At 40.3% G+C, this 18,879-nt stretch overlaps 1 protein-coding gene across 2 annotated transcripts in view; it reads left to right on the forward strand.

Annotated features, from left to right (window-relative positions):
• The window catches only part of atp8a2 (ATPase phospholipid transporting 8A2), a 419,615-nt gene that overhangs the window by 171,014 nt on the left and 229,722 nt on the right, over positions 1–18,879 (forward strand). For both annotated transcript variants that reach the window (XM_059964171.1, XM_059964170.1), the window contains 3 exons: positions 1,508–1,592; positions 3,845–3,984; positions 14,775–14,913. In XM_059964171.1, coding sequence (XP_059820154.1) covers positions 1,508–1,592; positions 3,845–3,984; positions 14,775–14,913 — 364 coding nt within the window. The remainder of the gene's footprint in view (positions 1–1,507; positions 1,593–3,844; positions 3,985–14,774; positions 14,914–18,879) is intronic.

The following is an 18,879-nucleotide window of genomic DNA, read 5'->3' on the forward strand; positions in this document are numbered from 1 at the left end:
GTCAAGAAACCTTCTTGAACACACCTATCAAATTCCACCCCATCTAAACCACTCACTCTAGGGAGATGCCAATCAATATTTGAGAAATTAAAATCTCACACCACAACAACCCTGTTATTACTCCTTTCCAGAATCTGCCTCCCTATCTGCTCCTCAATGTCCCTGTTACTGTTGGGTCGTCTGTAAAAAAATATCCAGTAGAGTTATTGACCCCTTCCTATTCCTAACTTCCATCCACAGAGACTCCGTAGACAATCCCTCCATGACTTCCTCCTTTTCTGCAGCCGTGACACTATCTCTGATCAACAGTGCCATGCCCACACCTCTTTTGCCTCCCTCCCTGTCCTTTCTGAAACAGCTAAAGCCTGGCACTTGAAGTAGCCATTCCTGCCCCTGTACCATCCAAGTCTTTGTAATGGCCACAACATCATAGCTCCAAGTGCTGATCCACGCTCTAAGCTCATCTGCTTTATTCATAATACTCCTCTCATTAAAATAGACACATCTCAAACCATCAGTCTGAATACAAGAAAATTTCCAAGTCATTGAATATCCCTTGGAGTGCAGTTAATTCAGTCATCAAGAAATGGAAAGATAGTACAGCTGTAAATCTGCCTAGAGCAGGCTGTCCTCAAAAATTAAGTGACTGTGCAAGAAAGGGACTAGTGAGGGAGGTCACCAAGAGGCCTATGACAACTCCAGAGGAGTTAAGAGCTTCAGTGGCTAAGACTGAGCATGGGTGGCTTAATATACTGTTTCTATTCTGTCTGACTCCCGAGTCCAAAAATATCTTCCAAATATAGACCATTAGACTTACGAGCAGAATTAGGTCATTTGGCCCTTTGAGTCTGCTCCACCATTCACTCCAACAAATATCACTTTAGACACTAGGAATTTCCATTCAACACAGGTATCCTGAGGCTTTTAGATCCAGAAATTCCTTGTATTTCATCCACGGTTGTAGTGAGATAGATGGTTGGTCCCAATTTGCATTGGAAACAGAATTCATTCAACTTCTGATTTCTTCATTTCAGTTCCTTTCATTTATTTTTATTTATCAAAATAGCACCTAATCAGAAGCAAGATTGAAAGAAATAATTTAGACTAAACTGAGAGCTTCCAAACTGAGAGCTATATAATGTCTGTTATTTCATTGAACCTCTGAATATTAGTACCAAAATGCAGACTTCAATGTCAAAAATTCACAGATGGCCATACAACATGTTCAGAACTTGGAGCTAATGGGTTAATTGTTGTCTGTTGAAAGCTGCACAGAGAAAATACACCTTGCTCTTTTATTGGAAATAATGTTTTAGTAAAAAAACATTATATTGGACCTTATTTTGAACAGTTTTTTTGATTAATATTCCAATGGTGCAAATCATCAATCTAATAACATAATAGTTCTCAATTAAATTTTAATTTTCAAGGAATATCATCTTACCATAATTTACAATTTGTATGAGGTATTTGAAAAGTGATCTAATAAATTTCTTGCTATTAACAGGATAATGTCATTTTTGAAAGACTTTCTGAATTGTCAAATTACAAAGTTCAGACATTGAATCATCTTGATCAGTTTGCTGCAGAAGGTGAGGAAAATGAAATAAAATGCACTTTATAATATGGATGATACTTAGATCAAAACTTGCTATGTATAAACTTATAGTAATTTTACTATAGCCAGCAAAACACATGTGCCACAATGTGCATTCCCTTTTACCAAGGCTAAAAAATGCATAGTAGTATCAGTGTATTTAATTTTCAAACTTCAGTGAAATGATATGTTGCTCATTACCATTCTCTGGTGTTTGCTGTAATCTGTGGTGTAAGAGAACATTAATTTGAGCAGATAATCTATTGCACTGCTTAAATAAACTGCCTGCCTCTCACCTTCTCTTCATTTTTTTTATAGCATATGATTTGTAAGCTCTTGCCCAAGTATGTGGTGAGCTTTGAGAAACAGTGGAAACAAAGAGGGGAGAGGAATTGCCATATATTTTTCTCCAAGTTTAACCTTTCAAACATACCCTGAGTGGAGAGTGTGAGTGTTAAAGCTGCAATTCAGAAAAAGTAAAGGAATGAAACAAAACTGATTTCTCTCCCCCCCCCCCACTCTAGAAGTCAACAATAATTTTCTCTTAATTAATCAGGTCACTATCCAAGTAGAGTCTGTCAATTAGATGCTGATATGCAAAGCTGTGAAACTTTCCTCTTGAAACATGTTCCTCTTTTTCTTTATTTCAGTGTATTGTCTGATACTTACCACAGCCCTCTCAGGATTCAGATATAAAAGCATAACACTGAAACAGCAGCAGGTCACTTTCACCTCCCACACGATTCTACCATTGAAAGAAAATATGGCTGATCATTGTTGGCACTAACCCTATATCTCTTGATGCTCTTAATATCCAAAAACCTACTAACCTCTGGCTTAACTTTACTCAATACTGAACCTCCACAAACATCTTGGATATGAAGTTGTAATCATTCACTGCCCACTGGATTCTTAGTCATACTGAACGGCTAAACACAAATTCAAATCGGTGACCCCTGCTTTTAAACTTCACAGCCAGGGGAAAACATTAATCCTCTATCCATAGTGTCAAGACCTATAAGAATTATATTTATTTTAATGATCTAGTCAGCTCCATCTTGGTAGTAGCCTACAAAGTACCCAGGATAACTTCAGGGAGTGTGGTGTCTCAGAAAGGCAGCATCCATTATTAAGGACCCCCATCTCCCAGGTCATGCCTTGTTTTCACTGTTGCCAGGTAGGAGATACAGAAGCCTGAAGGAACACACTCAGCGATTCAGGGACAGCTTCTTCCCCTCTGCCATCCAGTTCTTGAATGGATATTGAATCTTTGGACACTACCTCACTTTTTTTAATATACAGTATTTCTGCTTTTGCACGTTTTTTCATCTATTCAATATACATAATTGATTTACTTGTCTATTATTATTATTTTTCTGATTCTGATTCTGATTCTGAGATCACTTCTCAATTCTGGACTGTATGACCTAAACTGCTTAATGTTTAACTGCTCCTCATAGGTTAATTAGCCTCCACCTCCCTGTGCCCCCTTCAAGAAATCAATCCAATGAGCCTTTAGTACAATCCTCATACCACTGTTCTGTCCTTTCTTAGGGAAGCCAAGCCTGTATATGATTGTTCACTACACTCCCTTGCTCTCTCTGCTGCCCCCCCACCCCATGCTCTCACAACCTTAAGTTCTTGTTCATTCACTCCCTTTGAATGAGTGGAAGGAGATTTCTGGTCATGGGTTATGTATTCTGAAGAGAGTATCCATGGAGAGCATTCTGACAGGGGGCATCATTGTCTGGTGTGGGGGGTGGGGGGTGGTAGTCACAGGACTGAAAGAAGCTGCAGAGGGTTGTAAGTCTAGTCAGTTCCATCTTAGGTACTAGCCTACAAATTACCCAGGACATCTTTAGGGAGCGGTGCCTCAAAGGCGATCTCCATCATTAAGGACCCCCAGCACCCAGGGCAAGCACTTTTCTCATTGTTACCATCAGGAAGGAGATACAGAAGCCTGAAGTCACACACTCAGCGATTCAGGAACAGCTTCTTCCCCTCTTCCCTTCTTGCCATCTGATCCCTATATGGACATTGAACCCATGAACACTACCTAACTTTTTAAATATAATTTCTGTTTTTGCATGATTTTTAATCTATTCAATATACATATACTGTAATTTTTTTCTATATTATGTACTGCATTGAACTGCTGCTGCTAAGTTAGCAAATTTTGCAACATATGCCAGTGATAATAAACCTGATTCTGATTCTTTTGCTGATTAAATTTTAACTACTTTTCAGGTTTAAGGACGTTGTGTTTTGCATATACTGACCTGGAATTTCATGATTATAAGCAGTGGACTCAAGTTTATCATGAAGCTAGCACATCTCTTCAGAACAGAGCCAGCAAGCTTGAGGAATGCTATGAACTCATTGAAAAGGTGAGAGGTGACTTTTGTTGTATTTGTGCAATTACTCCTATGTTGTAGCAGCAATGGTATTTCCACACAGGGAAGTAGGGATGCCATGAAAGAATTTATCTCAGTACTGCCCTGCTCTAATCCCCACAGAGATTCTTATTTGTTACCTGGAGTCTTTCATTAGGCCTCAATAGGCCTCTCATGCTTTGCTGGCTTTATCTAGTTTGTAAGTTTGCCAGGTTTTTAACCAGCCTCAGGGAAATGTACTTTTATTACAGTTGTAGATACTTATGGACAAATGGTAATGAGTTTACTTTCAAATTGAATCTGGCCTTGGGGGCTACCGTGGCTGATACAGTTCTTCAATGCAGTAGAACAGAAACAGAAGGTAAGTAGCCTGAGGGAAGACTGGCTCACTATTTTCTTTACTGGAGTAAAAAGGTTTAGAGTGGAGGTTTTCATTCTTAGTGATTCTTTTCCGTATCTGCTGTGGAATTGCAGACAATGTGGAATTCTGAGCAGCAGGGAGGAAAATGAGAGGCTGGAAAGTGATACAAAAGTCAGTTATAGCAAATAGAAAAGACAAGACAGCAAGAGCTGGGCAGGGAGTGAGGAATGCCTATCAGCTTAAATTTCATTTGTTACCATGCAAGAAATCTGACAAGTGTGGCAGATAAATTCAGGGTGTGGATAGCTGCATGAGACTGGGATGCTATAGCTATTACAGAAACATGGCTAAGGGGATTGGCAGCTTAATGTTATGCAGTACAGGTGCATTAGGTGGGATAGAGGTGGGGGAGAGTGTTACATTTTTGATCAAGGTGAACATCATGGCAGCAAGAAATAAAATTACTAAAGGATCATTGATTGGAGTTGGAAATAAGGGGATGATCACCTTGCTGGGCTTGTGATATAAGCCTTCAAATGGTCAATGGGAGTTAGAAGAACTAACACGCAGGAAGATTGGAGAGTTACAAGAAAAGGAAGGTTGTCATGGTGGAGATTTTAACTTTCCTAACATATACTGAAGCATCTGTGTTGTTAAAGTGTGATAAAGGGTGGAATTTAAAAGTGTTCAGGAATGTTTCCCTGGACAATATACAGAGGGTCCTGCTAGGGAGAGAGCGAAGTTTGTTCGACTCCTCAGCACAGTGTAAGTGACTGAGATGCCAGTGGTGCGGAACTTTTGTAATCGTGACCACGGTTTATATTAACTTTTAAAAATAGTTATGGAACAGGACAGAACTGGGCAATGGATTTGTGTTCTAAATTAGGACAAGGTGAATTTTGACATGCAAAAGTTGATTGGAGTTGGTTATCTGCAGGCAAAGGGGCCTCTGGCAAAAGTGAGACGATGAGAGCTAAAGGTCTGCATGTTCCCATTAGAGTGAAGGGCAAGTCTGGTAGAAGTAGTTAACCTTGGATGACAAGATGTATTGACACTCTTCAGGAAAAAAATGAAAGCATTGGTCAGGTACAGGCAGCTGTGATCAAATGAATCCCTGGTGGAGTTTTGGACATGCAGGAATGTACTCAAAAAGGAAATCAGGATGGCAAAAAAGGAGCATGAGATAGCTTTGGCAGAGAGATTAAGGAAAATCTAGAGAAATTTTGTAAGTTTATTCAGGGAAAAAGAGAGCATAAAGAGCCTCAATGACCAAAGTGAATATCTTTGCATGGAACTACAGGAGATGGGCAAGGTCCTTAATTAATATTTCCCCTTGTTTTTACCAGGGATAAATACATGAATATTTTGGAGCAAGTTAAAGTTATTGAAGAGGAATTAGTCCACATTATCATAGAGGCGGTACTGGACATCTAAAATATATGAAGGTAGACAAATCTCCAGGGCCTGGCCAGATGTATCTAAGAACACTGTGGAGGTTAGAGAAGAAATTGCAGAAGCCCTGGCTGAAATACTTGCATTGTTGTTCGCCACTGTTGAGATGCTGATGTATTGCAGGATAGCAAATGTTGTGCCTGTATTTTAAAATGTTTGCAAAGAAAATCCTGGGGCCTATGGACCATTCAGTGTAACTTCAGTGATAGAAAAATTACAGGAAAGGATTTTGAGGTACGTTATACATGCATCTGAAAAGACATGAGTCGATTATGGATAGCGAGCATGATTTTGTGAGTGGGAGTTCATGGCTTAGAAACTTGATTTTTCTTGTGGTTTTTTTTTTGATGATGTCACCAAGAAAGTTAAATAGATGTGGTCTACGTGGACTTCAGCTGACTCCTATTGCTTCATACTGCCAAATCATATTGTTCCCTCGCAGCCCAGTAGCACATGCTTTGCGGCCCGGTACTGGTCCGCAGCCCGGTGGTTGGGGACCACTGCTCTAGAAGGCTAGAGTTCATGGAATCCAGAGAGATCTGGCTACTTGGCTAGTTGGCTTCATGGTAGGAATCAAAGGGTGAAAGGGGTAATGGTGGAAAGTTATTACTTGGATTAAAGGCCCATAACTAGTAGTGTCTTGAGTTGGTGCTGGGCCCATTGTTGTTTGTTAATGATTTAGCTCAGAATGTACAAAGGATAATTAGCAACTTGCAGATGATGGAATAGTTGGTATAGTGGACAATGAAGAAGGCTATCAAAAATCAGTTGGGCATCTTGATCAGCTGAGTCTGAGGGCCAAGGAGTAACAAATGGAGTTCAATGCAGTTAAGTACGAGATGTTGCATTTTGGAAAGTCAAATCAAGGTAGGGCCTTGGGGAGTATTGTAGGGCAAAGTGTCTCTTAGTTCCTGTTCCCTGAAAGTGGAGTCGCAGGTAGACGGGATGGTGACAAAGGCTTTTGGCACGTTGGCTTTAATTAGTCAGGACAGATGAGAGGTCATAGTGCAGTTGTACGGGGTGCTGGTGAGGTTGAACTTTGAGTATTGTTCAAAGGTTCATTTATTATCAAAGTATGCAACTTAAAATTCTTCTCCAGGTAGCCATGAAACTAAGAAAGCACAATCATCAACCCCAAATCCCCCTCCCTGCACAAAAACAGACAAACATGGAACAGGCACATCAACCCCAATCCCTTCTGCACAATGAAAACCAAAAAAAAATGTAACAGGCACGTCAACGCCCCAAATCCCTCCTCACGCACAAAAAAACAAACAAGCTGGAATGGGCACTTCGAACCCTAAATCCCCTTCCCCACACACAAAAAAAAGGAAGATTGGGTGACAAGCACAGAATATAAAATACTTTAAAATGGAAGAAGTCTACAGTCCAAGTCAGCACGGCGCAGAAAACCTGGGCAAACACTCTCCAGGCCCAGTGGCAGACCTTTCCCTGTCCGTAGCAGAACGATCAAAAGGTAGGCAGCTAGCACACTCCCCTCAATGCTTCATTCTCCCTTGGAACTTTAATCGATGAAATGGAGTTGGACATCAGCTCACTCTCACCACCCCTGCCACTCGGAATCCTCTCGGATCTCCAAAATGTATATGACAGGCTCCAGCAGTTTCAGAATCACATCCATGACGAAAAACAAATGTATTAGATAAGAGGTTAAATATATGGTTTCATGATCTATCCAGAAGATGTTGACCAAAGGAGAGATGTAGGCAGATGCCAATTTGACCAGAAGTATTTATTGTGCTCAGTTTTGGTCACTTGCTATTGGAAAGATACTATTAAACTGGAGTTAGTGCAGGAGAACTTTTATGAAGATGTTGCCAGGACCTGAAAGACCGAGTTATAAGGAGAGCTTAGAGAAACTAAGACTGAGAGGTGATTTTATAGAGTAGTATATAATCATGAGAGGCATAGACAGTTTCTAAAACAGTCCATTCTCCCTGTCTGTGCCCTTTAGAGGTCATAGGTTTAAGAGAAAAATTTAATAGGAACTCAAAGAGCAATATTTTTTGGATGAGGAGTAGTATGTATATGGAATGAACTGCTAGTGGATGTGGTTCAGGCAGGTTCAATAACAAGTTTTTAACATAGAAATAGTTGGACAGGTACATGAACAGGGAAGGTTTAGAAGGTTATGGGCTAAATCCTGAACAATTGGACTAGTTTAGTTGGGCATCTTGGTCAGCATGAACCAGATGGGTTGAAGGGTCTGTTTCTGTTCTCTGTGTCTCTAAGAATGAATCTCGAGTTGCACACAGGTAAGATTGGAAAAGGGTGGCAAATTTCATTTCCTAAAGATCATTGGAAAACCAATGGGTTTTATGATCCATCTGTTGAGGCCGCCTGCATTGTGACAACGACGCCGGATACAAGCTGCAGGAACAGGATCTCATCTGGGCACGTAACCGCTTTCTAGGTTCATTATTAAATTCTACAAGTTCAAATAACTTGATTTCTGTGTCAGTATCTGTGATAGTTGTCTTTTTGTTTCTTTTAATTTAGAGATACAGCACAGTAACAGGCCTTTCTAGCACAACAAGATCACACAGTCTAATTACACCCATGTAACCAAATAACCTACTAACCTGTGTGTGGGAGGAAATCTTCTTTGCATTTCACTTCTCCCGCATTCTTTTTGAAACCTGCACGGACCCCCGCTATGTAGAACAATCCACATTCCAAGCCTTCCCTGGTAATGCTCCCCTACTCTTACCCCACTACACTGACTGCATTGGTGCTGCTTCATGTGCCCATGCTGAGCTCGTTAATTTCATCAACTTTGTCTCCAACTTCCACCCTGCCCTTAAGCTCGCTTGGTCTATTTCTGACACCTCTCTCCCCTTTCTCTATCTGTCTCCATCTCTAGAGACAAACTGTTGATTCGCATCTTTTATAAACCTATCAATTCCCACAGCTTTCTTGACTATACCTCTCCCCACCCTGTTTCCTATAAAAATACTACAGGGGTCCCCCCACCTCCTTTACAAAGGTAGAGCATTCCTATGAAACCTTTCTTAAGCCAAACTGGCATAAAGCAAAGAACCATTAATTTATATGGGAAAAATTTTCATGAAAGTGAAAATCCTCTTTATAAGGCAAGTTCAGGTTACTAATGTAGGTCTTTTGTAAAAGCGAAGTGGCGTAAAGCGAACATTCATAAAGTGGAGGACACCTGTAATCCCTTCTCTCAGTTCCTTTGTCTCTGCCACATCTGTTCCCAGGATGCAGCTTTCCTTTCCACGACATCAGAGATATCCTCCTCCTTCTAAGAATAGGGTTTCCCTTCCTCCACCATTGATGCTGCCCTCACTCTCATCTCTTCCATTTCCTGAACATCTGCGCTCACCCCATCTTCCCACTGTCTTAGCAGTGATAGAGCTCCTCTTGTCCTTACCTACCACCCCACGAGCCTCAGCTTCCAGCACATCATCCTCTGCAACTTCTGACATCCATTATGGAATAGGTGGCTTTGTGGCTAGGTTTGCTGATGATACAAAGATAGGTGGAGGGGCCGGTAGTGCTGAGGAGATAGAGAGTCTGCAGAGAGACTTGGATAGATTGGGAGAATGGGTAAAGAAGTGGCAAATGAAATACAATTTTGTAAATTGTATGGTCATGCACTTTGGTAGAAGAAGTAAACAGGCAGACTATTATTTCAATGGGGAGAGAATTCAAAGTTCTGAGATGCAACGAGACTTGGGAGTCCTTGTGCAGGATACCCTTAAGGTTAACCTCCAGGTTGAGTCAGTGCTGAAGAAGGCAAATGCAATGTTGGCATTCATTTCTAGAGGAATAGAGTATAGGAGCAGGGATGTGATGTTGAGGCTCTATAAGGCACTGGTAAGACCTCACTTGGAGTACTGTGTGCAGTTTTTGGCTCCTTATTTAAGAAAGGATGTACTGACATTGGAGAGGGTTCAGAGAAGATTCACTAGAATGATTCCGGGAATGAGAGGATTAACATGTGAAGAATGTTTGACCGCTCTTGGACTGTACTCCTTGGAGTTTAGAAGAATGAGGGGGGACCTCATAGAAACATTTCGAATGTTGAAAGGCATGGACAGAGTGGATGTGGCAAAGTTGTTTCCCATGGTGGGGGAGTCTAGTACGAGAGGGCATGACTTACGGATTGAAGGGCGTTCATTCAGAACAGAGATGCGAAGAAATTTTTTTAGCCAGAGGGTGATGAATCTGTGGAATTTGTTGCCACGGGTGTCAGTGGAGGTCAAGTCATTGGGTGTATTTAAGGCAGGGATTGATAGGTATCTGAGTAGCCAAGGCATCAAAGATTATGGTGAGAAGGCGGGGCAGTGGGACTGAATGAAAGAATGGATCAACTCATGATAAAATGGTGGAGCAGACTTGATGGGCTGAATGGCCGACTTCTCCTTTGTCTTATGGTCTTATCTTCAAAGGGATCCAACCACCAAACATATCTTTACCTCCCCCATCTCCGCTTTCTGCTGGGATCGCCCCCTTCGAGATTCCCTCATCCATTCATACGTCCCCACTAATCTCCCTCCCGGCACTTATCCCTCCAAGCCAAAGTGCTACACCTGCCTACTTACCTCCTCCCTCACCTTCATTCAGGGCCCCAAATAGCCATTCCAGGTGAGACAACCTGCGAATCTCCTGGGGTCATGTGTAGTGTCTGGTGCTCCTGATGCAGACTCCTCTACATTGGTGAGACCTGTTGTAAGTTGGGGGACTGCTTCGTCGACCAGTGACCAAACATTTTTAATTCCCATTCCCATTCCAACATGTTGATCCGTGACCTCTTGTGCCAAGATGAGGACACCCTCAGGGTGGAGGAGCAACACTTTATATTCCGTATGGATAGATAGCCTGCAACCTCTTGGCATGAATATCAATTTCTCCTTCTGGTAAAAATGATTTTTCCTCCCCCTCCTATTCCCCATTCTGGCCTCTTGCCTCTTCTCAGCTGCCTATCACCTCCTCCCACTTCCCTTTCTCCTATGGTTCATTCTCCTCTCCTATCAGATTCCGTCCTCTGCTGGATTTTGTTTCCTGGCTACCTGGCTTCACCTAATACCTTCTAGTTGTCTTCCTTTCCCTCCCTGTCTTTTTATTCTAGTGTCTTCCCTTTTCCTGTCCTGTCCTGAAGAAGGGTCTCGGCCAAAAACATTGACTGTTTTTTCATTTTCTTAGGTGCTGCCTGATCTGCTGAGTTCCTCCATTATTTTGTATGTGCTCTTTTATGTTTTTTTGTCTATGTTCTCATTCTCTAACTGATCTGATACATTCATTTAACCATATTGAAGATATCCCACTCCTCCACCTTCTTTGAAGATTAACAAGTTCCTCTTATCTTTCAGTTCTGATGAAGGGTCTTTCACCTATAACGTTAACTTTGTTTTTCTTCCCAGAAATGCAGCATTATCTTTTCTTACGACAATCTGGTAGTTTGGATAATTTAAAAAAGCTCTTTGCTCAAAAATCTTGGATGTAATTGAATTTTATTTTGCCATCTGCTTTACTGGGATTTAAACCGATGTCTCCGGTTAACGGTCTAGGATTTTGCTGTTTGTCTAGTAGTGTATTAACTGTTTTACTTTTTTGTTTGAGGCAAGAATCTATTTTGATTCTCTTCACTTGGCTTGGTGACTGTAGCTCAAGTGACTCTCAATAAGGTGCTTAGCGTGTAGAGCAAATGTATCTGTTTGATCAGTGGCCAATTTGATATGCAAAACTCTCACATATTTCGTCGCTAATGTACTGTTACTCTACCTCATGCTATTTACAAACTGCATAACCTAGGCCAGGGATCGACAACCTTTAGCACTAAAACAGCCATTTGGACCCGTTTCCCACAGAAAAGAAAACACTGGGAGCCACAAAACCCGTTTGACATTTAAAATGAAATAACACTGCATACTACGTTTTTTTTTGCCTTTATGCTATGTATAAACAAACTATAATGTGTTGCATTTATGAAATCGATGAACTCCTGCAGAGAAAATGAAATTACATTTCTGCATGCAACAAAAACATTTTGAACTCCGAAAAAAAGACGTTGGGTTGAAGGTTACTTTTAAGTAAAATACTCAATGTCTATTTGAGTCCTTCTTGTATTTATGAAAAATGCCGGACTTAAATTGTCCGCCAGCAGCAAACCAAAAATAACGTCAGCCAGCTGTCAACCTGAAAAATAAAAGGACTATTTCACTGAACAATGAAAAAATATGAATATGCGTAAAATAATAGGCAATTAAAATATTTATCATACTTGGTTAATGGGTTTCTGCTCCTGGACCTCAGCACACAGCGTCTGCACATCAGGGCTGTATGACGTCACCTTCATCTTTACACAGGATCGCAAGCCGTCATCTGTGAGGCGTGCGCGATGTTTGTTTTTAATAAAGTTCATGTTGGAGAACACCTGCTCACATATGTGGATCCAAAGATCGACAGGACTCCAAGCACATACTTTTTAATGTTTACATAAATGTCGGGGATAGCATTCCATGTTTCGAACACAAGTTTGTCTGGTTTGAGGAAGTTTTCAATGTCACTCCATTTGTGATTCTGAGCAAGAACGGCCTTCTGATGGGCAACATCTTCAAGGTCTGCTGTCAAGCGTCTAAACTTGGACACCCATATGTCTTTGTTGGCTATCTCGGCCAGTTCCATCTCAAGATCAGGTTGACTCACACCTACCAATGCAGTCGTATTCAGTAGGGATGGATCGATGCTTAGGGGAGTGACCGGGAAGGATAATGTGTTTTTTTCCTCTCTGAACTCACAGAAGCGTTTCCCAAACTATGTTTGCATTGTGATGATTGCAGAATGTAAATACTCCGAATTTATCATGTCGTGAGCTTGTTTGAACTCTCTCAAATTGGGGAAGTGAGACAATGTGCCTTTCTGTAAATCTCTGGCAAGCACTGTCAACTTGCGCTCAAATGCCAAAACATCCTCCAACATGTGCAGGGCTGTACGTCCTTTCCCCTGAAGAGCTGTGTTCAGCCTACCTTGGATCGAAAAATTAAAGAAATCGCGCACTGGCGGGTGTCAGGCTTTGGCAGTGGTGATGTATATTAATAGCGACAAAAAACGCGTTTTATTTAGATTGTACAAGATCACCATAATCTTCAAATTTAGAATTACATTTCAAAAACTAACAAACTAACATAAAATACATTTTACTTAAATACTCATCATTTATTTTCCAAAGCCACAGGGAGCCGCAGCACAGAGATGAAAGAGTCGCATGCGGCTCCGGAGCCGCAGGTTGCCGACTCCTGACCTAGGCAATTCCAGCAGTACTTCCCACACCAGCAAACTCTACCACCCAAAAGAACAATTTGGGTATAGTGAACCCCTTATTTAAGAAAGGATGTGTTGGCATGGGTGAGGGTCCAGAGGAGGTTCATGAGAATTATTCTGGAAATGAGAGGGTTAATGTACGAGGGGCGCTTGATGGCTCTCATCCTGTACTCGCTAGAGTTTAGAAAGGCCTAGATAAATTAGATGTGGAGAGGATGTTTCAAATAGTGGCTTAGGACTAGAGGCACGGCCTCACAAAATAAGGACATCCCTTTAGAACAGAGATGAGGAATTTCTTGAGCCAGAGGATGATGATTCTGTAGAATGCTTTGCCACACACATCTGTGGAGGCCAAATCATTGGGCATATTTAAGGCTGAAGTTGACACCTTCTTAATTAATAAGAGTGTCAAAGGTTACGGGGAGAAGATAGGAGAATGGGGTTGAGGGGGAAATAAATCAGCAATGGTCAAATGGCAGAGCAGACTCAATGAGCTAAATTGCTTAATTCTGTTTCTATTTATAAAGGTCTCACCGGCAGGTCCCCCAATTTTCCACAGGGTTGAAGGAGTATATTCACATTGAGGACTCCTGTTGTTCAAAATGATGACAGCTCACGAGATCCCTTACACAGCCAAACGGAGATGAGATGTGCATTCCATAAATTGTATGATGCTTGACAGGGCGTATTGGTATGCTGATGGAATATTAAAATTGCAAATGGAAGGTTTTGCGATTTTGGATTCTGTATTGAAGAGGATGTTAGTTAGGAAGATGGGACCTGAGTGGGTTCACTAGAGTTTGGAGTATTATGGGAAAAAAATAAAATAAGATGAATAATTTTGCCTGTTTTTTTAAAGCAAAAACAAGGAAATAAATGAAAGAGAGGAATAATGGGGTGAAGCTAGCAGTTCCCAATATATAGGAGGACTGGAACGAGGAGACATAGATGTAAAGTTAAATGTAAGAGTATTAAGACAAAATGCAGTGGTTCATAATTAATCTGCTTTCCCATTGTGATTGTAATATGAAGTAAATGCATTATATCCAGTAGAGTGCAGCACTGTTAAACATTTCAAACTGAAAGCCATCGTTAGTTGTGTTCTTTTTAAATATTTATAACTTTTAACTGTATGAAGGCCAAATAAAAGTGAAATACTTTATGATAAAGAGTAACTAGCAAAGCATCTTCACAATTAGACTCCACCTATAATTACGTTTAAAACTTGAGCTGTGAATACTTTTCCTTCTTGTGAAATTGCATTAGTTGGTACAACAGTAAATGCCGGAAATGTGGAATCTTGCTATGGTCCTTCATCACTGTTGTTGTTTGATTTCAGTGGTCGGAATTTGTGGAAGTCCTCATGCAGGAGCTCACCCCAAAATGTCAGCCATCTCTCTGCACTGCTGATACTACTTGAACCTCTGAGTTTGTCCAGCAGTGTCATTATTGCCTGCAGTAATAAATCAGTTGGCCTCAGTTACCTGTGATGGTAGCGGTCTGCACTTCAAATAGACTTTTAACATAGCAAAGCATAGAGGGTAATTAAATAACCATGGACAAAACTAGCCCTATTACTCTTTGTTCCATTCAATAACATGAAAGGAAATTGCTTACATTAAGTAAACTTGAATGTCAGCACAACTCTTATTATATATTTTTTCAGAACTTGTTGCTACTTGGAGCAACTGCCATTGAAGATCGTCTTCAGAATGGAGTACCTGAAACCATCTCAACGTTAATGAAAGCTGGAATTAAAATATGGGTCCTTACTGGCGATAAGCAAGAGACTGCAATTAATATAGGTCTGTCTGTGCACTGCGGCACACTTCCTTTCTTGGTATATCAGTAAAATTTGTAATAAATATGCATTCTTGTATCTTTTGCATTTGTTATTTGAAAATCCATAAATTTGAGCTTAAATGTAAGGGCCTTTCTGACTTGCATGAGGCTCAATGAGGGAAGCCTAAGTTGTCATTAACATAGATTTTTGCTTGGCTTTAGCAGGGTCTCCAGGGTCAAAAACTTAAAAGTCCCAGGGATACAAAGGAGAGTTTCACACTGGATCAAAAATTTAGCTTCGTGGCAGTCGCCAGAGAGTAATGACACATTGGTACATTCCTAACTAAAGATCTGTTACCTGTGGAACAGTAGTCAGTAAATTTTTTTGTAATGAGAAGTATTTAGTCCAATGAAGGGGTTGCAGTAACAGCATTTAGAAATGTTACAAAAATTGACCTGATAGACAATAAGGAGGACAGCTTTGGACTGTTGTGGATGTCAGTGACTTCAGCAGAAAGGTGGTGATGGAATATAATCTAGAGAAGTATGAGTTAATACACATGGAGATTCACCTAAACAAATGAATATGAAAATATTGTATGAATATTATGTAAAGGAGCTAGGAGACTTGAGTTTATGTTGTAATGATCATTATTGGAAACAAAATGGGTAAGTAAAATGATTTACAAAAAACATATGTGGTGCTATTCCAATACTAGTTAGACCTACGCTTGTATGGTGCATATGGTTCTGGTCATTTTTCAGAGTAGATGTGATTGCAGTGGAGAAACTGCTAAGTTGTTACTTAATTGTTGTTGCAAAGTTATAATGAAGGAAAGTTGGATAAGATGGGGTGTATTTCAACTGGTGGTTCAGGTAGCTATCTACTTCCAGACCTTTCAGCTTTCTACACAACTTCTCCTTCGTATAAGAATTACACTCAATTCTTCCCCCGACACTGTTGAATTTCTGGCATACTGCTCACGTCTTCTACAGTGAAGACTGATGCAAAATACTCATTAGATTCATTCCCCATTTACAACCTCTTCAGCATCATTTTCCAGCAGTCCAATATCCATTCTCTTATCTCTTTTACTCTTTATATATCTGAAAAAGACTTATGGTACCCTCTTTTATATTATTGGCTAACTTACTTCATGTTTCATCTTTTCTTTCCTTATGGCTTTTTAGTTGCCTCCTTTGATTTTTAAAAGCTTCTCAGTCCTCTAACTTCCCACTAATTTTTGCTATATTACAGTATATTCCTTTTGTTTTGCTTTTATGCAGTCTTTTTCTGCCTTCATCTGACATGGTTGCTTCATCCTCCTTTTTGAATACTATTTTGTCTTTGGGATATATCTATTTTGTGCCTTCTGAATTATCCCCAGAAACTCCAGCTATTGCTCTGCTGTCTGGTTCATGAAAAAGTGTCGCTCTGCCACGAAAGTGGCCTCATCGTGGACCGAAGGAAGCCATGTTCCGATATGCTGGAATGGGAATAGAATTGGAATTAAAACTGTTGGCCACCGGGAAATCCTGCTTGTTGAGTTCCTCTAGCATTTTGTTTGAGTTATGCATTATTTTGCCCACTTTTTGCACTAATTAATTTTTAAAATATTTCTTATTGTAACATACAATAATTTTTGTGTATAAGACTGTACTGCTGCTGCAAATCAAATTTCAGTGATCATAAATCTGATTCTAGATTAAATTAGTTCTGATTTTGCGGGTTAATTCTCTATGGCGATGGAATTGTTCTTAGTTTTCAGTCTAAATAGTATAGCTTCCTTAAACAGAATAGAAATTACACTCATTCAGCCTCTTTTAATTAAGTTGTGTGTTGAGAAAATAAAAGAAGGAACTGTTGCATCATTCTAGAGTGAATTCTGAAATACCGATACTGAAATATTAACTTTGATTCATTTTGGTAGTTGCAATTATAGTAATTTATAATAAATAGTACAGTCAGTGAAACTTAGAAATACTCTCAAATCAGCATGAGTTAATCAGTCTGATGGCCTGGTGGAAGAAGCTGTCCCCGGAGCCTGTTTTCCTACCTTTTATGCTGTGGTACCGTTTCCCGGATGGTAGCAGCTAGAATGGATTATAATTGCGGTGACTCGAGTCCCCAATGATCGTTTGGGCCATTTTTACATACCTGTCTTTATAAAAGGCAAGATTTTCCTTCGAGGAAGCCATGATGACTCTGGCCTGTTTTGTCATGAGTCTCCAAGTACCCGAAAACCACATAATTAACAATGACTCCCAACCACTGAGGTCAGACTAACTGGGCTATAATTTCCTTTCTTCTGCCTCTCTCCCTTCTTGAAGAGTGGAGTGACATTTGCAATTTTCCAATCTTCCAGAGCCACTCCAGAATCTAGTGAGTCTTGAAATCATTACTGATGCCTCCACGGTCTCTTCAGCCACCTGTTTCATAACCCTGAGATGTACACCATCTGGTCTAGGTGACTTATCTCCCTTCAGACCTTTCAGGTTCACAGGAACCTTCTCCCTAGTAATGGTAATTTCACGCACTTCATGACCCCTGACACCTGAAATTTCCACCATACTACTAGAGTCTTCCACAGTGAATGCTGCTGCTGAATACTTCCTCAGTTCATCCACTATTTCCTTATCCCCTATTACTACCTCTCTAGTATCGTTTTCCAGTGGTCCAATATCCACTCTCCCCTCTCTTTTACACTTTATGTATCTGAAGAAACTTTTAGGTTTGGTATCCTCTTTAATGTTATTGGTTAGCTTGCTTTCATATTCCATCTTTACCTTAATGACATTTTTAGTTGCCTTCTGTTGGTATTTAAATGCTTCCCAATCCTCTAACTTCTTGCCCTATTATATGCCCTCTCTTTGGCTATTATGTTGAGTTTAATTTCTCTTGTTAGCCATGGTTGTGTCATCTTTTCTTTAGAATATTTTTCCTCTTTGGGACATATATAGCTTGTGTCTTCTGTATTGCAGCCATTGCTACTCTGCCATAATTTCTGCCGGTGTTCTTTTCCAATCAATTCTGGCCAGTTCCTCTCTCATACCTCTGTAATTCCTTTTACCCACTGTAATACTGGGACATCTGATTTTAGCTTCTCCTCAGATTTCAGGGCAAGTTCGATCATATTATGATCACATGTCCCTAAGAGTTTTTTTTCCTAAGCTCTCTAATCAGTTCTGGTTCATTGCATAACAGCCAATCCAGAATAGCAGATCCCCTAGTGGGCTCAACCACAAGCTGCTCTAAAAAGCTATCTTGTAGGCATTCTAGAAATTGGCACTCTTGGAATCTGGCACCAAGCTGATTTTCCCAATCTATCTGCACATTGAAATCCCCCATGACTATTGTAACATAGATGGTGGATGAGATGTTGACCCTATGCATTCACTACAAGCAGCATGTGTTGGTGAGAGGCATGAATTATAGTGAAGGCTAGTGACAGGTCAAGGTGAATGATAATGCAGAGAACTTTGACAGGGTTCTGGAAGCAATGTATTGAGATGGGAATAAGGAACATAACCAAGTAAGAAGAACAGTGCTGGCATGAAATGAGAGAGAAATATTATCTTAAACTCTTTGGAATTATGGAGTGTCATTTTGAATGGATTAGAAAGAGGAAAGAAATTACTTTTATAGTTAAGAGAGGAGATCAAGATTAGTTGCTGAATTAAGGAAAAATAAGATGGCATTTACCTAAAAAGAGTAATTAAGTTTGCTTTGTTAACTTGTTGTTGGATGCTTGGATTTGGAATATATCTTTGGTAGATGTCAGAACATGCTGTCCTTATATCATGCCCAATTTTACACTTTTACATTCACTCTTTACTTTTGACTGTGAGGCTAAGTACAACTCCAATGCCACAGTTAAGTTTGCTGATGACATCACTGTCGTTGGCCGAATTAAAGGTGGTGATGAATCAGCAGATAGGAGGGAGATTCCAAATCTGGCTCGATGATGCCAGAACAACAACTCCTCTGT

Source organism: Hypanus sabinus, chromosome 3 (assembly GCF_030144855.1).
Source record: "Hypanus sabinus isolate sHypSab1 chromosome 3, sHypSab1.hap1, whole genome shotgun sequence".
Taxonomy (NCBI): domain Eukaryota; kingdom Metazoa; phylum Chordata; class Chondrichthyes; order Myliobatiformes; family Dasyatidae; genus Hypanus; species Hypanus sabinus.